Source organism: Castor canadensis, chromosome 9 (genome assembly GCF_047511655.1).
Source record: "Castor canadensis chromosome 9, mCasCan1.hap1v2, whole genome shotgun sequence".
NCBI lineage: Eukaryota > Metazoa > Chordata > Mammalia > Rodentia > Castoridae > Castor > Castor canadensis.
The window spans coordinates 15152960-15173506 of record NC_133394.1 but is presented as its reverse complement, the minus strand read 5'-3'; the positions used below and the strand labels follow the sequence as shown (position 1 = coordinate 15173506).

General features: G+C 37.2%; 1 protein-coding gene across 2 annotated transcripts in view; it reads left to right on the top strand.

Annotated features, from left to right (window-relative positions):
• Positions 1–20547, top strand: part of Ttc29 (tetratricopeptide repeat domain 29) — a 192659-nt gene that overhangs the window by 15127 nt on the left and 156985 nt on the right. For both annotated transcript variants that reach the window (XM_074041061.1, XM_074041062.1), the window contains exon 5: positions 15573–15796. In XM_074041061.1, the coding sequence (XP_073897162.1) occupies positions 15573–15796 (224 nt within the window). The remainder of the gene's footprint in view (positions 1–15572; positions 15797–20547) is intronic.

The window sequence follows — 20547 nt, the reverse complement described above, 5'->3', positions numbered from 1 at the left end:
AATTTCAGAAACCTAGCCATCAAGAGGAGATACTAGAAGCTTTCAGGAAATCGGGGAAGAAATAAGAGTGAGATTACCATCACTGCTGTTTACAAAAGCACTTGGTTCAAGAAGAACAAGAAAGAATGTCTTCAAAATCTGAAAAAAAAAAAAAAAAGGGTTTTTTTGCAGTTCAAAAAAAAAGATTTTTTTTAACTCAGGGGCAGGTACTCTACCAGTTGAGTTACACCCCTAACCTTTTTTGCTTTGGTTATTTTTAGGGTAGGATAGGGTTTTGTGTTTATGACCGGGTCTGCCTGGACTATAATTCTCCTATTTATGCTTACTAGGTAGCTGGTATGACAGGCCTGCACATCACACCCAGCTTTCCTTGGTTGAGATAGGGTTTCAACGTCAACCTTCCATATCTCTACCTCTTGAGTAGCCAGGATTACAGAGAGAGTCACTGAACTCAGGTATTATTATTAATTTAGAATTGTATACCAAGTGCGATCAGAAGTGAGGGCAACATAAAAATCTTTTCGGACAATGCAAAGACAGAAACCTCTCTTCTGCACGCTTTCTATACCCAGTCCCTTCTCCCTAAATGGCTGTGTTGTAGTCTGGGGCTGTGTGTCTGGGGTGGGGTGCAGAGGGTTAGAATTCAAGAAAAAAGAAGACTATGCAATCAAAGACATAGCACTTAATCCAGAAGTACAAAATGAATGTCCACCATGTTGCTTTAGCAAATGGTACGATGATGCACCTAAAAGGTCTTAGTGATGTGTTAACATAAGCCTGTCGTATATCGTAGAGGAACAAAGATGAAGAGGACACCGATATTTAAGTGTATCGAATATACTATGCAATACAGAAAGCTAATGTAGCATATTCTATCTGTATTATAGGCATTATATAAAAATGTGAATGCAAAGAATGCCAGCAATATTTGTAAATAAATCACTTGTTCCAAAATCTTTCTCCTGAGCTGAGAAAGCATGTCCCTATGCACACGTGAGTGTATATGTTCTGTGCTCTGGATTTAATTTCCTTTTCTTGTGAACCACAATCCTTTTGTAATATACTTCAATTTCATTTTTATACCTTGTTCTAAATGATCAAGTTTTTCTTGCATATTGCCATTTTGTATGGGTTGCAGAATTATCTTGCAGGAGTCAGGAAAAAAATCATCACATTTTTATGGGGATTGCACTAAATTTGTATGTTATTTTAGGAGAATTGATATCAGTAAAATATTGAGTCCTTCACTAACAAGAATCGTCATTATTAAAAGTTAAATATTAGCCCTGACAGCAGCATTCCCTCACATTCCTAACTAGTGGAAATGATTCTACTATATTGCAAAATGATGTTTTCCAGAGATTTTTTTTTTCAGTAGATACACATTACCAATGTAAAGAATATCTTTGTTTCTGCTTTTCTTAATCACAAATTAGTTAACATTATTAAATAATTTTCTAGCATCTGCTGAGATGGTCACAAAGTTATTAGATTTTCGAATTTTGAACAATTTTTAAAATTATGGGATAAACCCTACTGACTCATTATGAGTTCAGTGTGAGTGTGTGTGTGTGAGTGTGTGTGTGAGTGTGTGTGAGTGTGTGTGTGTGTGTGTGTGTGTGTGTGTGTGTGTTTGAATTTTGCCTCTGAGTCATGATGTTGACCTGTAATTTCTCTTTTCCTGTGCTACTGTTTGGGAGTTTGTCAAATGCACTAAGGAATTTTTCATCTTTGTTTTTCTTTGTGCTGGGATATTTCAGATGAGCTGGGAATTTCTTACTTTTGGGAGAATGGCCCTCGGTCCTCAGTTATCATTGGTCTAAGACTTCTTGAGGCCAGATTTTGTAACATTATTTAGGAAGTGCTTATTTATGTGAATAATTATCAAAATCATGATAATGTGATAAAGTTTAACTATAGTTTCTAAGAATGTTTCAATGTCTTCCATATTAATAGAAGTATTCTCTCTATCTCAGAGATAAGGATAACAATCACTAGTACCTGGGCTCTAGAATGACACTGCTTGGATTACTATCCCAAAGTGTGAGAGCTGTGCTTAATTAAAACCATTTGTATCACTGCTTCTTCATCTGTAAAGTGGGGAAAATAATAATAAACATTTAAAAAACATTGTAAGGTCTAAGTAAGATAATTCTATGCAAATATTGAGAATGACACATGACACATTGTTAAGCAAAAAACAAAAGCTGGCTGACTATAATTAGAACTGAGAGCTGTATTACTTTTTGTACTCCTAGTACTATTTTTGGTGATACCTATTTTCATTTTTCTTGGTTATACTTACAAAGATTTTTTTTTTGTCTTTTCATGTAACCAGTTGTTTTGCTTTATGGGTCAACTTTTGATTTTCTATTTTGTTAATTTTTAAATTTTATTCTTATTTATAACTTTTCTTTTTCTTTATTTGGGTTTATATCATTGTGTTTATTTTGTTAAGATTTTTTCTCTAGTGTCTTGAGTTGAAAACTAGCTTCCTTGCTCCTTTCACTTGGTCTTGACTTTTTAACAAATGTTTTCTCAGCTTCCTTTTGACTATCATAATGATTTATTCCTCCAGAATTTGATATTTAGGTATTTTTAAAACCCTAAATATATTGAAATTTCCATAGTTGTTTCATCATTAGGCAATGGCTAAATTAGAAATATGTTTATAACCTTCAGATAAATAGGTTTTGGTATTTGCTTTATTTTTTTCAGTAGGGAGATACAGGGTAGGGAATGACTATTGTGCTCAGTATATATGCCATTAGAGTATCAGTTTATGAAATTCTCAGTGTGGCTACTACACTATAAATTTTTATAAATAGCTCTTCTATGTTCAAAGAGAAATATATATTCTCTATTTACTGGACAGATTATATAGAAATATCTATCAGAATCTAATAATCATATTGAACCTGTTACACTTCCGTCAATCCAGGCAATGGTTATTCACAAATTTTCCCTCCACTTTAGCTACAAGTTTCTTAGAAATTCATTAAAGTCAATTTCTGCTATTGTTCTATTACTTTCATATATTTTGAAACCACCTCCTGTATTTCTCAGTAAACTAATCTGCTTATGACTCTCTGACAGGACCTATACTCCTTTAATTTTTTTCTGCTTTAATTCTGTTTTGTCTGATGTTAATAATGTAACAAGCACTTCTTTTGTTGGCATTTGCGCTATTGTATGGAATTAAAGAGAAAGAAATAACATGTTCTTTGCCTACTATTTGTCTATTTTATATGTACTCTATGTTTGAATTCAAGGCTTTTGATCTTTTCAGAAATGCTTTCTTTCTTTTTTTTACAATATTCACATTGACACACATATTTGATTTTAAATGCTCTTAGTTATAACTAGTAATTCTCTTAATGGTTAAGATAGCTATAATAAAATTAATGTGACATCCATGACAACAAGGTATTTATACACAGATGTTGACTGGTCAAAGCATCAGAATGACCAATTCGCTTTCTGCTTTTTTTATATAGCTTTTATTTTATCCTGGAAGTTTGACCCTTGTGCACAGTCTGTAGAAACCTGTCTTCACTTTCATCTGTGTAGCACTCACCTTTGTAATGGTAATTAAACAGCATACAGTATGAAAGGTTTCTTCACCTGGCTTACAGTTTGATACTTACCTGTACGCAACTAAGTTTGACGGGGGTGGGGGGAAACTTATTTCTTTCATATGGGTAAAAATAAAATGTGCTTAGTGAAAAGATAAGGCATTCCTAGAATAGAAACTTAAAAACCCAAAGAAATGAAGCCACTTGCTGTACTTAAATAGAGAAAACTTGACCTTTCTCAGTAGATAAATTTCTAAGGAGTTCTCACCCAAAAAATATAGACTGATAGAGCTGGAGTGAGTCCAAAAATCCTTTCGTTTGATTTTCTTTTTAAAATTTTGTCAGAAAAAGACAGGACAAGAGTGTGTAGTATACAGAGTGCTCATGGATAGTGTGTATAAAAAAGATGTGTTATGAGCAAAGATATCCTTTCTCATGACAAAATAGCATTACCTTCTAGAATAAATCTCACAGTCTGAGAACTCTAACTGCAGGGTTTTCTATTTACCTTTGCATTATCTTTTGTTCCACTGCTGAAAGAGCAGGAATAATGTTTTGTTTTCATTTTTAATTTATGCATTTTTCCCTTCAAATTTGAAACATGCTATGTTTCTCTTAAGTACTTGTCATGCTTATAACCCAATGTATATGATTTTTCCTCCCATCCTTTTAACATTTTTTAAGTATCATAAAGAAATATACATTTGGAGGAAGCTAAATTAGCTTATATAGCACTACGGGTGTAAAGAATTGGTTTACTTTTCCCAAAGAAACCTCCTTGTGCAGTTGTTTAATGTGAAAGGTTTTTTTTTTTTTCTTGAAAAGGTTAAAAAAAAAGTTCTAATCAACTTTTGTACATTATGTAGAACTTCATTTTCTAAACTCTGCAAAAGAAAGTTTCATATTTAATGGGAAATCATGAATTATTCCATTTATTATCTACTTCCTCCTTTCAAAGACATGATCTGGATAAAAGGTGGGGTGAGTAATTTCAAAAAATACAATACATTTTTAATGAGAAGGTGCAAACTACAGATTCTCATGACTATTAGCAAGTAGAGGAAACAGAATTTTACTTGCAAAACTCGTCAAACTCTTGCAAAGATAAAATGTATGACACACTTTGGAGGAAACTGAGCACAGTGAGTCAAAGTTTTCTTTTTAAGACACTTGTTGTTTTGACTAAGTTAGCCTTTATATTTTCCAGCTTTCTACTTTTGCTGTTTGGTATTTTCTCTCAACTTTTATGGAAAATTGATAGTTTTTTTATTTATAAAGATGTAGCGAGAGCACTGAAAGAAAAAAAATAGATGCTGCACATTCCTAAATAAAAGAATTTTTTTTAAAAACCTGGAAGACATCACAAAATTATGCTTCAAAACACAGTGAGTATCACTTTCTAGGGAGTTTTATGTTAACAAAATTTAAAATACTAAGTCAGACAAAAATGTACAATTGATAAGATAGCGCAGACATGGCTAATGTGTTTATCGTCATGAAACACGAAGCCCCTGTTCTCCTCATTATATTAGGACACAGAAAATAACAGGATTATATTACTTATTCAGATTTCTTTTTTATCATTATAACTCAATTCAAAGACCACGGTTGTTTTCTGGCTTTATTTCTCAGTGTATGTTTAATTGCTTTTCTTTCTGGTTGAAATTTACAGTGCTATTTGAAAGGAAGGAACAAGAGTCCATATACCTGCCTTGTGCATTCAAGGGTGTTTCCACTTGTGTTTAGTTCTGGCTTGAAAATACTTCCCCTGAAAAATTCTCCTTTAAAAACAGCATTCAGTTCACTCTTTTCCATGTCTAATCTTTAGCTTACATCACTGTTTGGAAAGAAGTTTGAATTTTTCAAAAGAGTTTACAAGTTATGAGATTGTTTTTAAGAACTGTGTGTATAGTTAGCCTCATGTAAGGAGGTTTTCTTCCAGTCTTTCACCCAAATTCTAAAGAAACTTTTAAAAATGTGTTTGAGTTTGAGATTTCTCAATAAAGAAGTTGAAGGATACTAAAATGTGGTGTAATGGCTTTGTGGATAAGTATTTTGGTGATACCCTGTATCTACTGCTGTATTGTTTACTTGTTCCCATTTCATGACAGCCTTTCTTCTAGAAATGTTTGATTGAATGGAAAACACTGGAGTAAATAATTTTTTAACAGGGGTTCCACATGAAATGCCTTTATATTATTAAGGGAATTATTTAAAGCCAGTGGAAGAGTTGCGATCCTATGGTGCCGGCTAAAAAAATACGGCTTTCCTCTGATATCCTGCATATAAAGATTATATAAAGAGTTGTTAGACTCAGAAAAGTGACTGCTTAATACTAAACATCAGTTCTAGCAATTCAATCTGTGAATTAATTTTTATTACATTCAACTCAAATATTCCAGATATCCTAAAATAAAATCACCCATGTTGAAATGAATTCTTATTTTGCTATTGGGAGAATTCTTTACTAATCGGGTTTTTAAATATTTTATTATTTGTTGAAATAATTATATTAGTAATAGTCCTATTTGCAAAATACTATGAATTAATCTTGAGTTTTAAATTATTATTATTAGGTTTCTTTAAAAAGAATTAAAGGTTGAACTTGGGTAAATTTTTTCCAAGTGACCTTTTTAAATTTGTACATACATATTTTTTAAATACTGCAAGTTTAACTCAGCTTTCTTTTGCTGTTAATACATAAGAACTGTATCTTCCAAAACTATAAAGCAAAACTTGCAAATATAGCAGCTTCCTCCAAAGATTCAACTTAGTAAATAAAACTGTTGAGAAAGTCACATAATAATTCTATTTCATAATCTCCTGGAAAGTAAATTTAATTTAGTTATTTATTAATTACCAAGCTAGACTAACTGTCTAAATTGAATATAAACCTAAACTGAAACAAAAATCCTATTATATTAATATTTGTACTCCAATTTCTCGGTAATATTTACATTTTGATTTTTTTTAAAAAACTTGCAAATTCTAAGATTGTATCACATTTATTTGGATAGAAATTCTACTGAAAATTTCACAAAAACTATAAATTAAGAGACACATAGGGGGTTTTTAGGAATAAAGATAAAACAATAGATATTTCAATCTTTATAAGGAAGAGTTTCACATGAAATATATCAGTATATAAAATATATAACAGTATAACATAAGGATAAAACAATATTTATATATCCCAAATTATTTTTCACTTTCTCTTACAATAAACATCACCTCTAAATTTCACAAAGAATATCAAGATTGTTATATTGGTTATGCTGTTAAAACTCTTATTACATGAATAGTCATAACAGCAGCAATATTTGAAGGGGGCTATTTTTACTGAGACATACTTTAAAGCTATATGTAAATTGCAAGTATTGCATTCTACTCATTATATATTCCAGTCTTTGAAATTTTAAATGTTTAAGAGAAATTAGTAATAAATATTTTAATGTTCATTTAATTAGTCATCTTAATGACTTAACTCTAATTGTAATGGCTAATTATAATAAAAGATTCTTTTGATTTGAGTATAATAAAATTCTGCTTTTTGAGATATTAACATGTAACAGTTACACCAAGTCAGATGGAAAGTAAGCAGTGATGGAGAGTCATTAGTGATTGACTGATGTGCTGAGATGCAGAGTGAATTTGTTTTAGAGAAACCCTAAAAAAATTAAGTGTTCTTGATATTCACTGTATTTGGATTAATAAAAATGCTTCATTAAATATGTGAATGCTTATCTCTAGAGTAGCTTTCTAATTTTTCCAAAAACGAGAATTTAATGACTTGAAAACTGTGAGTCTGTCATATATCACCTATTTCCTTTTTAGCAGTGAACCATTTATTAGTGATCTCATAGCCAGCTACGTGTTTTTCTGTCACCAGATGGATGAGACAGAATACCATGCATAACTTTACATTTATTTTCTTTTACTATTGCCTTATTTACATATCAATTAAAATAATATCTGTATTAAGATGGATAATGAAAGGTAGCAAATTTGCATGATGTGACTGCAGTTCACTAAACTTCCAGTAGATGTCCCCAGAGACCAGTCAACTCATTGGAAATCCTTTAAAAAGGAAAATGTTTTGTATTAAAACTTTTTTTTACTATATTTTGAAGCATATGGAAAATAAACTAAAAAAAATCTTAGCTCTCCACTTGTTTATTACTCTTCAATGCTAGTTACAAATATATGTAGGAGCGATGGTAGTGTAATTCTTGATCAGTATTAATCAATAATCTGACTAATAATTATTGAAAACCCTAAGTGTATAAAATAAATGATTTCAGCTGTCATTATAATTCTATCTATGTTTAAAGTAAAGTCAATTTTTTTCTGTCTCACTTTTCTTCTTTACATATTTACATGGCTAGGGGAAATGCTGTATCCTGTTTTAGCTTTGGGGATAAATTACCTCTTTCACAAAACACTACCAAACATACCCAAAGAAATTGCTATCAGTTAGTATGTGTACATCAGGAAATAACTTTTTTCGTTTTAATCACATGTCATATCTGCCTACACTGAGAAGTGCGAGTAAGAATAGTGATTCTCTTGATTTCTTGGAAATTATGTTAACTGAAGTGACTTAAGTATTCATTTAAGCCCATGTAATTATCCCATAGGTGACTGCAATAACATTTATCCCTCCAATACCAATATAGGACAGGGAGAACTGACACAGACTGCCCACTAGTGACTTATAAATATTACCCTAATGGGGAAAAAGTATCAGCCCAACTTTTGATTGGCTTTTACAGATCTTCTGAGTTTATCTTTGTCAGATTAAATAAAATATTTTATGATCTTGTTTTAAAGTATGCTTTTTTTTATTTATTTTTTTTTCATTTTTCTTTTATTATTCATATGTGCATACAAGGCTTTGTTCATTTCTCCCCCCTGCCCCCACCCCCTCCCTTACCACCCACTCCACCCCCTCCCGCTCCCCCCCTCAATACCCAGCAGAAACTATTCTGCCCTTATTTCTAATTTTGTTGTAGAGAGAGTATAAGCAATAATAGGAAGGAACGTGGGTTTGAGATATTTGACTCATGCTTCACCTTGATACCATCATTTCAGTTCTCCCCGAGAAAAAAGGCATTGAACACACTGCCATGTGTGGGGCTAGGTGATAATAACCCCACTGGCAAAGTCCCCCTTCAGCTTCCGCACTGGATTAGGTGGGAAGAGGGCAAAGTAAGTCATGGGGTCTAGTCAGGTCTTCCATATTCCATGCTTGCAGAAGTTGGTGCTTTCCAGCCTTTCAATGCTTGTCTTTGTCAGTGGTTTCCCTGTTAGACAGTCACCCTGGAGTGGAATTAGATCTATTCGGTCTGCTTCTCATGGGTGCTACTGCCTGGCTGCTCCCTCATTTTAAAGACAGTTGTCCTCTGGGAAAGATGCTGGTTTCTGTTCCCAATCCAACATAAACATGGATTAGCATGGATAAACAGAACCCAGTTTTCAAATTGGAGATTAAATTCGTAAATAATTCATGCAAATAAAGAGAACATTGTGGAAAGGAGGAGGAGAAGGAGCAGGAGATGCTACAATATTTAACATAACAAGAAGCAGGTAGGGAAGTGCAAAGAATGCAGACTTTGCAGCCCAAGGGAGCTGGGTGTGAATCCCGGCTGGCTTTTCCATTTACTTGCTTCTATGACTCTGGGCAACTCACAACCTCGCTGAAGACGGGGTTTTTGGTTTTTAACCATAAAAATGGAAGTAGTACTTTACAGAGCTGCTGTGCAAGGTCTGCACGGTGCCTGACACATTGGAAGTGCTCTAGAAATAGGGGCTGTTCAAAATGGACAGAATTTGAAAAGCTCCTGATGTCTCCCTAGCTATCAGTAAGTCCCCCACTTCCCATCCCCTCCGCACCACCAGTGCTGTGGCGTTATGTCCACAATTCACATTTACTTTCTCAGTTTCTACAGAATTTTCAAGGAAATTTTCATGTAAATTCAAAATCATTAACAGAACCACTGGGCAATGCCTATAAGTGACAGTAGAAAGTACCCACATGAAAGGCACAGCTACCTTATTTTCTCTCTCTCTCTCTCTCCATATATATATGTATATGCACACACACACACACACACACACACACACACACACACACACGTGTGTGTGTGTTTGGGGGTACAGAGGTTTGAACCCACAGCCTCACACTTGCTAGGCAGGTGCTCTACCATTTAAGACACACACTCAGCCCTTTTTGCTTTAGTTATTTTTCATAATCTCACCTTGGGCCACAACTCTACCATGTAGCTGAGATCCAGAAGTATACCACCACATCCACTTGTTTGTTGAGATGGGGTCTGCATAACTTTTTGCCTGTGCTGGCTTAAAATCAGAATCCTCCTGATCTTCACCTCCTGAGTGGCTAGGATTGATTCCGTTCTTAAATCCATTCTTCAACTGCATCCTGCACCCAGTACAACCTCAGGTACCTGCAGTGGCAAAGATCTTCCCAGGATACAGATTCATGTCTGTGACTGTCACCTCTTTTGCTTCTGTGAGTGGCATTTTTTTTTTCTGTCAGAACTCACTTCAAATATTAAACACTCTATACATGTTACCAGAATTCTCATTTTTTTCCCAGTATAGTAGTTTCAAGTCAAAGAGATTTTTCTTCCTTAGATACTTAAAAGCAACACCCTTTAGTTTACGTGTTTCAATGTGCAAATGAACCAAAGTCTAAAATCTTCAGGTCCGAATGAAATAATAATTAAAATAATGAATTGGAGTTCTGTTTCTTTTGTGTTTTTGAAAATTCCTTTCCATAAAACAAACTGTGATGTGTTTCTCTGTTAAGAAACACAATATCCATAGGGTGCTGCTGACTCATACCTGTAATCCTAGTTATTTGGGAGGCTGAGATCAAGAGGATTGCAGTTCAAGCCCAGTGGAGGGGGAAGGGATTTGGGGGTGGAGTTCACAAGACCCCATCTGAGGCTGCCAATAAATAGACAAATAAGTAAATGAAAATAAATAAACAAATAGAAAAAGGAACACAATACCTAAGAAATTTAAATATAATTATGGGGACTGATATTTTTATTTTCAGGTAGCCAGCTCCTTTTAATAAGTGGAAATGTTCTGGTTGAATAATTCACATTGCCTATGAAGGTTTAGATAGGAATCTGTTTAGTAGATCATGAAAATTACTCTTTCTTTTTATCAAATACTAGCAACAATGCTTACGTAAATGGTGGTATATACATACACATATGTGAATGCATGTGACTATGTGTATATAAAATAAAGATGTCGGTATAGTTATAAATGCATATTTAAACATATTTGGAATATCTTCTGCAAAGAATGGCCGCTTAAAAATTGTGTATCATGAATGTTTTGAAGCTGAAAGATACCTTGGAAATAATCTCAGTCCAGCCTCTTCTGAGCTGCTTAGTGTTCTCAGGTCACAGGCAGCAGAATCTGATCCTGACTAAGTTAAGTGGAAATGATTTTATTGAGAGGCTATTATGCGAGTAATTAGGTGAAATTTAGGGGAGAACCTGTCTCAAAAGTGAAGGACAGAGCCAGCTGTGGTAGTGCACATCTATAATCCTAGCTACTTGGGAGGTAGAAATAGGAAGATCTTGGTTCAAGGCCAGCCCAGGCAAAAGTTAGCAAGTCCCTATCTCAAAAACAACCCAAGGCACATATATAATCCCAGCTACTCAGGAAATGGAGGTAGGAGGATCACAGTAGGTCTGAGGCCAGCCTAGATAGAAAGCACAAGACCCTATCTAAAAATAAGCTGAAGCTAAAGGTGCTGGAGTGCAGCCCAAATGGTAAATAAAGGGCCTGCCTAGCAAAGTTGAGGGCCGAAGTGCAATCCTTGGTACCTCAAAAAATAAAGAAAAGGACCCTTGAATGGATTTAGGCAGCCGGAAGAGCTTGAGAATCTTGTCAAGACACACTGCCACATTGACTGGGTTACCATCCCTCCCCCACCCCATGCTGGTTACCTTGGCATTTGGAGTCCCTGGAGTGAAGCCAGGTCAACTAAACTGGGTGAATAACCCACCCTTTTTCTAGGGAGTCCTTGAATTCTCGCCCCATCCCACCCCCAGGCTTGACACAATGTGGGACTTCTTTCCAAAAGTACCTGGGAGTGCCACCACCTGTGGAAGTCGAGATCTGTGTAGGACAGGCCACTTCCTACAAAAGTGCCTCATCTTCTAAGCAAGGGGACAGGCATTCCTGTCCACATGGGCAATAGCACTGAGCTGAAGTTCCAACTGCCTTGTGTCACGTTAACTTACATTGTTTCAAGTCAATGCTCTAATTCTTATTTATTTACAGTTTTCTTTCTTTTCACTCCCATAGGCATTCTTCACTCATAGGAAAACATACAGAGGTGGCCTTGCTTGTCTAAAGCAAGGTTAGACCTCCAGTCCCCTGTGCCATCCCCCATACTGCTTCCTGGGGTACCACTTGAATGTGCCCTTGGGCTCCCAAACTCAAATTATCTGAACCCAAACTCTTTATCTTTCCCCAAGTTTGTTCATCCCTTTGTGTTTTGCAAATTACCAACTACCCATTACCCAATCCAAAACCCTTGACACCATTCTAGCTCCTCCCTTCCTTCATCCCAATATCCATTCAGCCACCAAATAATCCATGTTTTTGCCTCCTAAATTCGTCTTGTTCCCACCTGCTTCTATCTTCCTACTCCTACCCCAATTCCAACCCCTACAACCTCTCCCATCATGAGCCCTGGAGTCTCCTACCTCTTCAGCCTCCTCCCAGGTTTATCCTCCTGCCGTCCTTTCTGTCAGATCAGGTGTGAATTTCAGAGTCACAAACTCAAGGATGCTAAATTGAAAGTCTTTATTTTTTTATAACTTAATTTTAATTTCTGGCCTTGAGCCTTGAGCTCAGGAGTGTAAAAATCCAATCTTGTCACTTTCAGGTAGAGTAGGTCCAATTTGGAATTTCTCAGGTTGCTCAGGATTCTAAAGTCTCTTGCTGTGACCCTTTTTCCCTATATAGACACTGCGTCATCCCTCTGACAGCAAATAAAAATATGTAGGAGGCATTTCAATCTCAGTTTCAAAAAGTTAGAGACTTTGTTTCAATAGAAGTATGTCCCATGCAATACTTAAGATATTCTAATATTAAATGTCACTCACTGTTTATCTGACATTCACCTTATTTGGGCAGCTGGGGTGACATAAGGCATGACATCGCTTTGATTGTCACTGCATTTACTTATTCAGCGCCCCCCCCCCCGTCCTCCTTTCTTCTTTGCTAATTTAAATCCAGTTTTGTTGGACCGTATTTGTGTTTCTATACCCTTTGCAACTAGGGAGGGTGACAGGGAACATGGTTCTGGCCAATGGGAACCAAGTGGAAATGTGCTGCCAGTCACAGGAATGCTTTGGTTTTCTTCCCCAAGTCAGGAAAGGCACAGCCATTGCTACCCACGTTCCCTTCCTTCTTGTCTTGAATGTAGACATGATGTGTGGGACTATAACAACCCATAGCAGGGGACAAGCAGGAGAAAGATCACAATAATCCCAGAAATGTCAGCCACTGAACCTGGCCCTCAGCTACCTAACTTTAGGCAAAAAAAAAAAAAAAAAAACCAAACCCCCTGTTTTCCAAAATAGTGGGAAAGCAATGTATCTCTTCCTCATAGCTGAATGCATTCCTAGCCTATGGGGTCCTATACAGGTGACACTGGCCTGAACCCACCCTCCAGAGGTCCCCAGTGATGCTCATTTCAGTATGACTATGGCTTCCTTCAGTCCCCAATTGCAGCCCATAAACAGCCTGTCAACATGTACCTCCTTGCTGTGGCCAGATGACACAGTGGCAGACAAACTGGCCTTCTTTTTGTGTGTCACACACACAGTTCACTGGAATACCCATGCCACTCAAGGGCCATGGGACATGACAGGCCTGGTTCTTGCCCTCTTCTTCCCAGAGACCCTCTATTGCTTGCTGCCTTTCCATGCCTGGTGCAGGACTGGGGAGCATCAGTCACCCTCCTACCTTCAAATCCTATGTGGGGAAGCAGAGTTCAGTTTCTTCTACCCTTAGATCCCCCTGAATGCCATACTGTTGGCCTGCTCTACTCCAAACTCCTCTGTGTTTGACTGGACTAAGGGGCAGGAGAGGACGCAGCCCTTCACGGCATCACCACCACCTCTTCTTAGTCTCCTCTTCCTCCTGGATAGGAAGAAGAAGCAGGGGCAAGCAAAACCCTCATCCTCCTCTCATCCCTATCATAGATGGTTCCTGCTGTCCTGCTGGATGGTGCTGTTTGATCTTTTGACCTGGACCGTGATTTCAATCTGGCTACAATCTGGCTGCCAGGTGGGGGTAGGGTTGCAGCTCGGCTGGGCCTCTCCTTCCAGATGCCCATTCCTGAGCATACTCAGTCACATCCTGTCATGTCCCCTGTCTCCTCCTCTCCTGCCTCTACCAGGATGTCTCTTCCTGGTCTGGGCCCTGCTTTTAAAACACACACACACACACACACACACACACGCACACACTTCGTATTCTTGCCATTCTTTATTTGTTTTGTTCTATACCTCAGCGGATCCACTTGGCAGGTAGAACCCGGGCAGTTTTGATTTAGAAATTCTGTAGGTGAGTCTAACTTACAGCCAGAAGCTGAGACCCAGCCTTCCAGGGTTCACGTCTCCCAGAGTGTTTCCCATACTTAATTTCACTTGGTTCCTGGAAGAATCCTGGAATGTAAGTGGGGCATAAATGAATGTACACTCCCTACATGTGAGGAGAAGTGAGGTGTAGGAAGATCAGGTCACCTTGAGTCATTCCTGGGTATTGAGACTAATTCTGGGCTCTTCCCACCCCACCCTGAAGTTCCTCTTGCCTGTATTAACATCTCTTGTCAGTGGCCTAAATATTGAGCTGTCTCCTTAAAAAAAAAACAACAAGGTAATGTCATAGGTTTGCAGCACTATCTTTTGACACCTCCTTGTTCTCTTTGTGGAATAATGGCTGACACACAGCTCTTACCCCCTAATCTTGTTTGTTTCTTGCATAGCAAATTTCAGTCATTATTTGTTATTAATCGCTAGTGTGATCTCCCACTGGACTCAAACCCCACAATGACACTGAATCTACAGTGGACGCCCCTAGTAGGAAACCTAATAGCAATGTGTTGAATGACTAGATGGAGTGTTCCTCTGCCACTTTGTCACCATATATAGAATTTATCATTGAAGTTACAAGTGAATCATTTCTTGTTGGATTCTTTGTTTTCTGAGGTGGGGGGAGGGTCTTGCTATGTTACCCAGGCTGGTTTTGAACTCTGAGGCTCAAGTGATCCTCCTACTTTAGCTTTCTAAGTGCTGGGATTAAGTAAATGATTAACCTTAGCAGGTTAATTAACTCCACCTGCAAATAGCTTTATGTGTAGATGTATTTAGGAATAGATTGCACTAAACATTGGGAAACATTCAATGCAGAAGAAAGAGTGAGCCTCTATAAAACTGTGTTGAAGCTACTTAATACTGAGAACGATTACTAATAAATAATCATCCATTGCATGCCTTTATTCTCCATACTGTCAATAAAAAATTTTTGATATTAAATAACAAGTTTGATTTCTTTTCCTGGCTTATTGGGGGCTTGAGTGTTGTTCATCTGGTTGCTTGCTTGTTGGTTTTGTGGGAGGCTGGTGTATCAAGCATTTTCAACCTTGTCAGTCAGCTAGTTTATTTGTCCTCATCAAAGAGAGCTCAGATCTGTAACTGATATATTTATAATGTAATTTCATTAAAATTACTGTATCTAGATAGCTCCTGGCATCTTTCATTAAATTGAAGTTGTTCAATTATAAGTGTTTGATGCAAAGATCTTTTGATAGCTTTCCTGCTTTCACTGAGGGGGAAAAAAGGAAGCCTGATTCACCCTTTAATTATGAGAGAATGAAAACAGCATGCAGTGGAAAGGATTAGCACAAAGCTTGAGTGTTCTGATTCTTATTCCCAGTTATAGGAACTCATACAAGAAGAACATCTGTGTGGACATGCTGCGAGATGGCTACCACAAGTCCTTCACGGAGCTCTTCAGCCTAATGGAGCATTGGGAGGTCCTGAAGGAGACGGCCAGGAGGAGGTCCATCTTCTGGCTGCAGAGGCCCCTGGAGGAGCAGCCGGACACCCTGGATTACTTCTATTACCACCTGACCAGGGCCGAGGCTGCAGAGAGGAAAGGTGGGTACAGGCATGGGACCCAAGGAAAAATCCCAGGTTGTTCTGTGTAGTAATCTGAAACGTTAAGACCATGTGGCATGGTACAACCTGGTCCACTAAACGAATTTATGGAATAATGACAAGGAATGCTGAATGCCCAGGCTGCCCAGGCACGGGCTACCTGGGGGATGTCATTGCAAAGCAGGGAAGACAATACAGAGCACTTAAAGACATTTCCAGAACTTTCCGATAGATTAAAATCTTTTCCTTCATTAATAATAAACTTTTACATCATTTTTCTCTGTGTGTTACCTGAATATTGACTTCCCTTAGGACATACTGTGTAAGAGAAGTATCATTTCAAAATGACACTGATTTTCTGGCATCTATACAACGAGCTGTGAAGCTTTTTATCATGAAGTCCTATGAGTTTGTATCACAGAAATAATAGAAGTGAATAACACAAAAAGTCAGCAATTCATAATTGTAATTCAAGATGTTAATTTTATATTTCCCATGAAGTCATATTAAATAAGGTCCTTTTTGTATTCCAAGATTTCCCAGAAAGTTAATATATATTTCAAGCACTGAAGAAAATAATTTAATCCCTAGCATAATTATACTGACATTGCCCTAAATATTTTTAGTTACTTATTAGGAATTGATCATTTTAGTTGGTCATCTGTATTCAAAGAAAAAAAAAAAGGAAATCCTAGAATTTGGTGTTCTAAGTTATTTTTTTTCTCAGTGTTTTAGGTGAAAATACCACAGGATTCAAAGGGAATAAAAAACCTTGGATGTGATATGACAATGTCTGTATTTCATTTCAGAATGAAATGTATTTCTGTGGGTGTTGGGCAAATCTGTGTTCCCCCTATGTTACTCTGGAGTGAGGACAGGGAAACAGCAGCAGAAGTCTTTGAGCCCCTGCAGGGAGGTCACCATGTGTCTTCTACTGAGCTGTGACCTGGCTTAAGAATATAAAATATGAACAACAGATAACATTCACAAACCATAGGAAATATGAGAGAAGAAGTAAGTTTATGTTTGGGGAGGACATGTGAGGTCATTTGTCATTGTATTCCTAGAAGAATAACAGAGGTCACAGAATAGGCAAGCACTAAATATATGTTGATTTGAGTTTGATTTTGGACATATTTAGTCTGTGAGGTCACTGGAAAATACAGGTAGAAATGTTGGAAATTGGACTCTAGGAACTTAGGACAATGCAAATCTGTGAAGGTGTTTTGTGAACAACAAAGTCGGTTTTTGAGTCAACACATATTAAGGGAGTGACACAGATCAGGAACACATATTAAGGGAGTGACACAGATCAGGGACAAAATCCTTTAAAGCACTCAGCACAGAAACAAGGAGAGCGAATGGCAGGGCAGAAAACAGCCAGCCAGAGCTGCAGGAGAACACTAGAGCTGAGAATAAAGCCATGGATTCCAGGAAGGAAGGGGCTGTTGAAGAGTCGTGCTGCAGAGGCGCTGGATGAAATGAGGACTTGTTAGTGTGTGTGTTCATGGGATCCAACACCCCATGTTTTTGTTTTCCCTCCTTCCCTGCCATCCTTCTCTTTTTGCCTTGCTTCACTAGCATGGCACTCCCAACACAGCATTAGCATAAAAGCAAAAATATTAAAAACAAATGTGAGCATCAAATATGGTGTGGGTAGGAGGTTGATAGGAGGTGATTGCTGATATTATGAAAAAGTATTTTTATTTTATTTTTTTAATTTTTATTTTTTTATTGTTCATATGTGCACACAATGCTTGAGTCATTTCTCCCCCCTGCCCCCACCCCCTCCCTTACCACCCACTCCACCCCCTCCCTCTCCCCCCCACCCCCTTGATACCCGGCAGAAACTATTTTGCCCTTATTTCTAATTTTGTTGTAGAGAGAGTATAAGCAATAATAGGAAGGAACAAGGGTTTTTGCTGGTTGAGATAAGGATAGCTATACAGGGAGTTCTCACATTAATTTCCTGTGCATATGTGTTACCTTCTAGGTTAATTCTTTTTGATCTAACCTTTTCTCTAGTTCCTGGTCCCCTTCTCCTATTGGCCTCAGTTGCTTTTAAGGTATCTGCTTTAGTTTCTCTGCGTTGAGGGCAACAAATGCTAACTAATTTTTTAGGTGTCTTACCTATCCTCAACCCTCCCTGTGTGCTCTCGCTTTTATCATGTGCTCAAAGTCCAATCCCCTTGTTGTGTTTACCCTTGATCTAATGTCCACATATGAGGGAGAACATATGATTTTTGGTCTTTTGGGCCAGGCTAACCTCACTCAGAATGATGTTCTCCAATTCCATCCATTTACCAGCGAATGATAAGATTTCGTTCTTCATGGCTGCGTAAAATTCCATTGTGTATAGACACCACATTTTTTTTAATCCATTCCTCAGTGGTGGGGCATCTTGGCTGTTTCTATAACTTGGCTATTGTGAATAGTGCTGCAATAAACATGGGTGTGCAGGTGCCTCTGGAGTAACCTGTGTCACAATCTTTTGGGTATATCCCCAAGAGCGGTATTGCTGGATCATATGGTAGATCAATGTTTAGCTTTTTAGTAGCCTCCAAATTTTATGAAACAATATTTTAAACAGCAGGATTGACAGAAAAGTACAGTCTTTTGGTGAACTTTAAAATGCAATTTACATACAGTTTCTCAAGAAATTAACTTTGCATGTGTGTGGTACTAGGGTTTGAACCCAGGGCCTTGACTACTCAACTTCTTGAACCAGGCCTTAGCCCTTTGATTTTTATTTTATTTTTTAGATTCTTACTAACTTTGCTCAGGCTGGTGTCAAATCATAGTCTTCCTGCCTCTGTCTCCTGAGTAACTGAGACTATGGGCATGTGTCACCACACCTGGCTTCAAGAAATGAACTATTGTAAATAAAAGATGCTACTACACAAAAACTTACTTCCCAGTATGTGCCCAAAATACCAAAGTGATATTTTCACTGGACATAGAATTAACCAAGATAAGTTGGTCATTAGTCATTTTTAAAAGTTGAATTTTATCATTCAACTTTTAAACTAGAATCTTCCATTTGAACAGCACAAACAGGAGCCAAATATCTGACCTGTCACAACTGAGTCAATTGTCATAAAGCATTTTGTAATTCTGAAGCACCTAAAATAGTCTGTTCTAAGATAGAACACATTTCAATTTCCAATCTTTTATTAAAGAAAAGTAATTACATGTATAAATATACTTCTCCAATTTCAAAACCTGACAAAGTTCCAGCTTTGTAACAGCCAATGTCTAATGCAAGCAGTAAAAGAATACTTGATGACTTACTGGGCACCAGTGGCTTATGCCTGTAATTCCAGCTACTCAGGAGGCAGGGATCAGGAGGATCATGGTTCAAAGCCAGCCCCAGCAAATAGTTTGTGAGACCCTATCTCAAAAAACACTCATGACAAAAAAGGGCTGGTGGAATGGCTCAAGGTGTAGGCCCTGAGTTCAAATCCCACTATGACAAAAAAGAAAAAGAATAGTTGTTGAAGTGTTTCTTTGCTGAGTGCTCTGTCATATATTTGCAGTAACTAGGGTTGCATTTGTTAAATTGAAAAAAATTACCTCTTGTTCAGAATAACTCTTCTGTAGGGTCTCTCCTACAAAATACACTGTATTTGCAATAATTTGAATTATTTCAAAAACGTATTAGTGCAAATACTTACTCTAGTTGACCAATACATAAACATTTATATAGTGGTACCAGAGTTTGAACTCAGGGCCTCATTGCTAGGCAAGTGCTAGGCAGGGTCACATGATACAAGTTTTATGCAACACCGAAAGTTTGATAAAATAAGTTTGGGGAACAAACATCAGTGAAGTTGACTTGTCAGAACTTTTAACATGTTTATGTATACCGTGTTTCACTGATAGAAGAAAATTAGCTAGGGCATTTTCCAAATTTATTTCACCTCTTCTTTAGGGATCATGATGGCTAGAAAACACACCAACAATAGATTTTCACCTTCTGAGTATATCTGCTGACAATTCAAAGGAGTGATCACAGCAAAGAGAAAGGCTACTTAGAATGTGAAGAGTAAAGACCATGGCCACAGAAAATGACCCAGTTACTCAGGAGGCAGAGATGGAATGACCACAATTCAAGGTCAATCCAGGCAAGAAGTTAGTAAATTCCTCCTCAAAAAGCAAGCTATGAGTTCAAGCCCCCATACTGTCAAACAAAACAAAACAAGCGGGGCATGATAGTGCATGCCTGTAGTACCAGCTACACTAGAGGTGGAGATAGGAGGCTCAGAATCTGAGGCCAGCTCAGGAAAAAAGCATGGGACTCTATCTGAAAAGTAACTAAGATGTCAAGTGGGAGAGTGCTTACTTTGAAGGCAGGAGGCCCTGAGTTCAAATCCTAGTACCAAAAAGAAAAATACCTTAACTGACAATTAATCTTTATACATGGAATTCTGATAGCTTATATAAATACAATTCACTGTCTAAAAAAACTTGGTTTGTGAAATGCTGGGAATATTTTATATTAAAGCTTAATTATTAAAAAATAAAAAATAATCACAGGACCTTATATAGAAACTTTATATATACCTCTTATTAAGATAGAAGGTATGAAATATTTTACTTATTGACATCTGAAAACAGTAACTGTAATCAACAAATATAACCAATAATATGAAATGGTAAACTTCAGACTTGGGCCATCTCTTCACATTAGGGGTGGGGCGTGTGTGGGTAGGAAGTTTATGTGAAGGACCAGCAGAGAGGTTCTAGAAATC